This window comes from Clupea harengus, unplaced genomic scaffold, assembly GCF_900700415.2.
Source record: "Clupea harengus unplaced genomic scaffold, Ch_v2.0.2, whole genome shotgun sequence".
Taxonomy (NCBI): Eukaryota; Metazoa; Chordata; class Actinopteri; order Clupeiformes; family Clupeidae; genus Clupea; species Clupea harengus.
This window is the reverse complement of record NW_024879677.1, coordinates 68,016-75,255: the sequence shown is the minus strand read 5'-3', so window position 1 is coordinate 75,255 and position 7,240 is coordinate 68,016. Positions and strand designations below refer to the sequence as shown.

General features: G+C 42.2%; 1 protein-coding gene across 1 annotated transcript; it reads right to left on the bottom strand.

The window, feature by feature from the left end:
- Positions 1-791: 791 nt before the first annotated feature.
- LOC122129814 (E3 ubiquitin/ISG15 ligase TRIM25-like) lies at positions 792-6,315 on the bottom strand. Its single transcript, XM_042704535.1, has 7 exons — positions 5,635-6,315; positions 5,329-5,424; positions 4,800-5,033; positions 3,988-4,180; positions 3,244-3,387; positions 1,462-1,531; positions 792-804 (listed from the first exon to the last, which is right to left on the bottom strand). Exons 1-7 carry the CDS (start codon positions 6,241-6,243, stop codon positions 792-794), a joined length of 1,359 nt encoding a protein of 452 aa, XP_042560469.1. The 5' UTR covers positions 6,244-6,315.
- Positions 6,316-7,240: the final 925 nt, after the last annotated feature.

Sequence of the window (7,240 nt, the reverse complement as noted above, 5' to 3'; positions counted from 1 at the left end):
CTTGTCGTGTTGTGAGCAGATCTTCTCTTGTAGCCGTGAGGAGGCATTCACTAGCTTGTGCTTGCTTAGGCGAGGCACTTCGTAGTGAGGCTGGATGTGAACTTCACAAAATGAAACCAGGCATGTAAGACACGACTTAATGGCTTTGTGTTTTCTCCCAGTGCAGAAATCACACTCCACATCGTCTGGTCCGGCGTAGCAAGGAGTCGTGGCATTAGACTGGACTTCTGTCTTCTTCAGCTTATCCACAACATCAGCCATCATTGTGTTTCTGCGAATAACTGGTCTAGGAGTGAAGGACTCTCTGCACTGGGGGCAGCTGTAAACACCTTTATGGTCTTCCTGATCCCAGCACCCCGTAATACACTTCAAACAGAAACTGTGTCCACAGTTAAGAGTCACCGGGTCCGTCAGCAGATCCAGACAGATAGAACAGCAGAACTCATCCTGAAACACTGAAGCACTGGCCATTTCACCGACCACACAGGCACACATACACAGACTAAAAGAGAGTTTCACCTACCACACAGGCACACATACACAGACTAAAAGAGAGTTTCACCTACCACACAGGCACACATACACAGACTAAAAGAGAGTTTCACCTCCCACACAGGCACACATACACAGACTAAAAGAGAGTTTCACCTCCCACACAGGCACACATACACAGACTAAAAGGCTACGCCCTTTCATTTCACCACTTGGAGTGTTGGAATGTGTGAATGTAACTTCCTGGTTCTGCTCCGATGCACATATTCAAGAAACATTGCAGAAGTCTGCAGAAGTCTTCAGTCTTCAACACTAAAGTAATGAAACATGTAAGTAATCCAACAGAAATATTCACATAACTCACACTAAGGCACCTCTGGCTTTTAAAAACATTGTGTGCTTCCTCTAGGGTGATTATGAAAAGCAGGTTCATCAGGTTTCCTAGGTATACCTGCAGTGCAGTGACTCAGGAGTTGTTTGTTCTGGATCCGAGGTTAGTCACAAGGGGAAAGCACGCAAGGAGGTTTCGTCTTCAAGAAGAAGAAAATGTGCTCAGATGAAGCATTCATTCCTTTAAAATGGATCCTAAAATGTGCAACTTGTTTACTCAATGCGCATCCAACATTGTAGTGATACAGTTCATTTGAACAGATGTTGGGAATGATGTGATATAGTTCATTTGAACAGATGTTGGGAATGATGTGATACAGTTTATTTGAACAGATGTTGGGAATTATGTGATATTAGTTCATTTGAACAGATGTTGGGAATGATGTGATATAGTTCATTTGAACAGATGTTGGGAATGATGTGATACAGTTTATTTGAACAGATGTTGGGAATGATGTGATATAGTTCATTTGAACAGATGTTGGGAATGATGTGAGAGCAGATGTTGGGAATGATATGAGAGCAGATGTTGGGAATGATGTGATATCAGAGTTCAACAGCAACCCAAAAGAAGCACACCTGACCCTGGTGTTGCTGAAGGGCCTGAAGAGAGCCGTCGGGTCTGATAGGTGAGGCTTGAACCCAAACTCTACAGGGGACAATATGGGACAGAGAACGGGCCCTGAAGCCCTTACTTCAAGGGTTCTGCTACGATTATGACTGAAGAACATTTAGAGGTTCTTTATAACTCCCATCTAACTGGGCCCTGAAGCCTTTTCCTCAAAGGTTCTATCGTAGCTGCGTCGGTTATCGGCCAGTTTGTTAAAAATCGGCCAGTCTGTTAAACAATCGAAATGCTAAGTCTATTAATTAGATTGACATGACAACGCGAACGTAGCCGATAACACACACAAGCTACTATTAGACCCCGCTATACTATTACAATTACGACTGAAGAACATCTAGAGGTTCTTAATATCTGCCACCCAGCAGGGGATATTTGAGAGCTAATATCCTCTGCAGATGCCTTTAAGTGTTACCTTGTGAAAACTGGTGGGGTCCATCCATGTTGCTCAATCTCAGCATCTCTGCTCTGTAGTTTAGTGACTATTAGTGGCCTTAAACTAGCAAGTTACCTAGCTAAATGACAGCATATCCTCTTTCTGTTGGCTGAGACGCTGTTTAGCCTAGTTTCAGACTGACACACACACACAAACACACACACCCCCCCCCCCCCCCCTTGTACACCCTAAAGCCCCCTCGTGTCTCTCCATCTGATCCTCTATCATTTCTTGATGACACTCAAGTAAAAGACAACATAAACAAACATTAATTAATGCATTCATTTGTTTATTCATAAAGCCTCAAGGTGAAATATACTCAAACATCGGCACTGATAAAACTGTGATATATAATGTGCATTACTTTGCACCTACCCTTACATGACAAGAAAATGTATTTAAAGAACAACTTAAGTCTTTAACTGATTAACAAGTCGTAAGTCTTCTATAGATCAAACTTAATGAGCAAGAAACAAAGGCATTGCTGTATTGACATATAGGCTGCATTGTGTTAATAAATTCCATTCTACTGTGAAACTGCAAAAGTGACATACACTATTAGTTGATCATAATATGGAGATTGTTACACGCTAACAAAGGCAGAAAGAAGAGCGAGGAAATCGATTCATGAATGATTTCAAGATGGGATCTTTGCAGCTGTTCATAATGTTACATAAAATAAAGATCAAATGTCAAATGTATTTGCATAGAGCATCAGCAGAGCATTTGCATAGAGGGACAGGGTGGTTTTGGTCGGTCCAAAATAAACGTAAGGGGAAGCAAATATGTAAGAGATCTTAATCATCATCATGATCATGGATCTTTCTTCAATTCAATTCAATTCAATTCAACTTTATTTCGCCATGTATACAGATACTAGGAATTTGGTTTGGTATTCTCCATGCAGGCTATAGTATCACCAAACTATCTCCTGCACGAGATCTCCACGGCCGCTACACAAGCGCCATCGGACAAGGGGGTAGACAGGACGGGAAGACAAGGTTGAGGTATCGCCAATACCAGTTCCAGCTCAGAAGAACTCCCCCGCCAACCAGGGAGATCAGGAAAGTTAACGGTCACAGTATCGGGCTCTGTAAAAGCTAAGAGAATACATTTGTTATTTATTTAACACAATAGTAGTACTGTATACGATTGGTAATACGTTTCTTATTCTACAAATTCTCATGGAAATAGAATGCAAATTTATTTATTGTTAGATTTTCCACATGAATCATTTACACCAGTACTTCTGCATGCAGTGAAAGTGATGTAAGTGAGTGTAAATCCATAAGGGTCTTACCTGTTACCTCACCCACACCACTGACTGTGATGGTATAATCGTGTTCGTTGTACCCGTATCCAGACCTAATATTACATCGTAAAGTCTTGTAGACAGTCTGAGGAGTCTTCAGTTTGACCGTGTCCCCCTTGAAGAAGCTTGTGACTAGGAAAGGAGCAGAGGAAGTTATGTGTGACTAATGTCTGAATAAAAGAAATCTTCTCCATATTGCTGTCACTTACTCCTAGGATGCTGGTCATAGTCATGCCTCACCTGTTCCTCATCACCATTATCTGTTCAGATTCTCACACCACATTCAACCCCCCCCCCCCCCCCCCCATCATGTTTAAAAAAGGAAGTGTTTCATGCCAAGCTCATACGTGTCCGTTGCAATGCGTTGATCCGTTATCGTTGACTGATATTGTTGTTCACTTTGAATGGGGTGACGTCATCCGATTTTTTTAAAGTTACAGAGAAATAGACTACAATATAAAAACCCTGTTATTGTAACTGAAAAATACTTCTGAGGGGATTTGCGAGGTGTCTGAACCAGCTATCTAATGTTACTATGCTACTACCCACAAGGTAAATAGCGATGTATTGACGGATTGACGAAGTAGTTATATCCCAGAAAACATTGGAGAATATCAAAGCAGCAAACCAGGTCTTACTCCAGAAGAGAGGAGATAATAAAATCATGAACATGGAAAATGAGCATAAAAGGGTCCTCTCAGGCTTGTTACATGTCATCTTGAAGAAGCCTACCTTTAAATATGTCCTGGAGGAACTGTTTTGTTTTCTCATTTAGAGACGGAGACACTGATTTCATCACTTCGCTGAAGGAGAACTTTGTTTCAAAAGTAACCTTGGGAATGTTACTGAAGTAGAACTGTGGATAAAAAGTAACCTTGGGAAGGTTCTTAGCCACAGATGAGGAGTTGAGGTGTGGCTGGAAACTCTACAGGGGATCAAACAGAGAGATCATAGGCTGTGAGGACTAGATAAAAAGGTGCCATCCAGACCATTGGTCTCAGAGGTGAAGGGTTGTGAGTTTTACTATAAATCCTCAAACACACACACCCAACATTTTCCAGAAATGGATACATGCACACCATAAACATCAATTATTTGGGGGAAATTGTTCATATAACTGATTTATGGACAAAATATGAGATTTTTAAACCATTGGCAGGGCAGGAAATTATTTAACATAGATGTTGAGATGGATTTTGGAGCGAATGATTACTATCTCTCCTAAATACAGCATTGTAGTTCAGCGTGTATGTGCCATTTTAGGCAGGTGTAGCTTCACACTGTGTTGGGTGGGCTGCCATCCAGCAATCCCAAAGAAACACACGTGACCCTGCTGTCCTTAAATGGCTGATGAGAAGCATCAGGTGTGTTGGGTTTGGGGCACATGAACCCTTTAGGGGACTTTACATCACAAAGAGTAGGTCTGGATGCCCCTATACTTTGAGGTCTTTTCTGTATGATGACAAGAGAGGGTCTTGATAGAACCCATCTAATTATGGCGAGTCAAGACTCTCTGTAAGTGACCAGATGGCTAGTAATGTTACCTGAAGGAAATCAATGGGGTCCTCAATTGGCTGGAGTTGCTCCATCTCAGCATCTCTGTTCTTTAGCCTAGCGATCTCCAGCTCCAACTGCTTCAGGAGTCCTTCAGCTCGACTCACCTCTGCCTTCTCCTGAGCTCTGATCGACTCTTTCACCTCAGAGTGTTTTTTCTCCATGAAGCTGATCAGCTCAGTGAAGATCCTCTCTGTGTCCTCATCAGCTTTTAGTGCAGAGGCCTGTTAACAAGACAGGAGCACTCATATCAGCTCATTTTCAATCACTGTTTAAAAAAGAAAATTCTTAGGCCGTACACCTGCAAAGATGTGTGTCTATGCTTGTATCGTCTGTGCAGAGCAAGACAGAAATAAAATGCACCAGAAGGGAAAGAAATTGAACTGATGAAATGTAAAAACTGAAATTCAAAAATTAAACCAATTCTACAGAATCCAACTCTTATCCAAAGGGTTCAGACATACTGGGGTTGCTGGGGAGAACAAACAGGTTATATCAGTCATGTTTATCAGTGATCACCTGCAGAGACTTCAAAGCCCCTTTCACCTCTTCCACCTCCTTCTCCTTCTGCTGGATCTGCATCTGGTTATCCCTCTTCATCACCAACAACTCTTTCTGTGGATAAATGTACAAGGGCGAATATCCAATAGCTTTAGGCAACATTTACAACAGATACAAAGATGGGTATTGACAGAATATTGACGATTTATACAGATTGATCAGTATTCTCATTCTATTCAGTTCAATCAAGCAAACAATGAGAGAGAGAAATAGGGAGAGAGAGAGGGAAAGACAGAGAGGGAGGGAGGGAGAGAGAGAGCTAACCTGCTTCTCAGTTCGTTCTGCTATGGCGGAAACAATTTTGTGTCCGTTGTGGTCGTCCATTGAACAGAGCATACATATTAACTTCTGATCTGTGCGACAAAACACCTCAATGATTCTGTCATGTTGTGAGCAGAGCTTATCTTGTAGCCGTGAGGAGGCATTCACTAGCTTGTGCTTTTTCAGACAGGCCACCTCATTGTGAGGCTGGATATGAACCTCACAGTAAGAGCCCATGCATGTTAGACACGACTTGATGGCTTTGTGTTTTCTCCCAGTGCAGAAATCACACTCCACATCGTCTGGTCCGGCGTAGCAAGGAGTCGTGGCATCAGACTGGACTTCTATCTTCCTCAGCTTCTCCACAACATCAGCCATCATTGTGTTTCTCCCCAGTGCAGGCCTAGGAGTAAAGGTTGCTCTGCACTGGGGGCAGCTGTAAACACCCTTATGGTCTTCCTGATCCCAGCACCCTGTAATACACTTCAAACAGAAACTGTGTCCACAGGTAACAGTCACCGGGTCCGTCAGCAGATCCAGACAGATAGGACAGCAGAACTCATCCTGAAACACTGAAGCACTGGCCATTTCACCTACCACACAGGCACACATACACAGACTAAAAGAGAGTTTCACCTACCACACAGGCACACACGCTCTGGCTACAGGGAAAGCTAAATAGGTTTCGTTTCACCAGAAGTGGGAGTGTTTGTGTTTCTTCCTGGTGATGTGTGCACACCTGCCTTAAAGGCACAGGGCAAGATTGCAGTAGTCTAGAAACCCCCTAATTAATTTCAGAAAACTAATGTGTTATTAAGAGAGATGGTATCCCACCACCGGACATTCAAGTCAACCTTATTTAAGAAGTTATCAAGCATGTAACATATTACAAAATATGTTAATAATATTACAAAAGAAAAACAATTAATGTGATTAGCCTTACGGCACCCATGGCCTGTAAAAACATGTTCTGCCCCTTCTCTGGTTAATTTTTGAAAGTGCACAGGCACACATACACACATTAAAAGAGAGTTTCACCTACCACACAGACACACAGGCACACACATACACAGACTAAAAGAGAGTTTCCCCTACCACACAGTCACACATACACACATTAAAAGATAGTTTCACCTACAGGCACACATACACAGACTAAAGGAGAGTTTCACCTACCACACAGCCAAACATACACAGACTATAAGATAGTTTCACCTACCACACAGGCACACATACACAGACTAAAATATAGTTTCACCTACCACACAGTTCATTTGAACAGATGTTCAGAATTAAGTTATATAGTTCTTTTGAACAGATGTTGGGAATAATGTGATACATTTCATTTGAACAGATGTTGGGAATAATGTGATACAGTTCATTTGAACAGATGTTGGGAATGATGTGATATAGTTCATTTGAACAGATGTTGGGAATGATGTGAAAGAGCAGATGTTTGGGAATGATGTAAGAGAGCAGATGTTGGGAATGATGTGAGAGAGCAGATGTTGGGAATGATGTGAGCTGGTGCTTTCATGCACATGCCAGGAATGGTAGATCACTCAGCTGTCTGTGTCAAAGTTTGCACTTGAGTATGTCATGAGGGGGG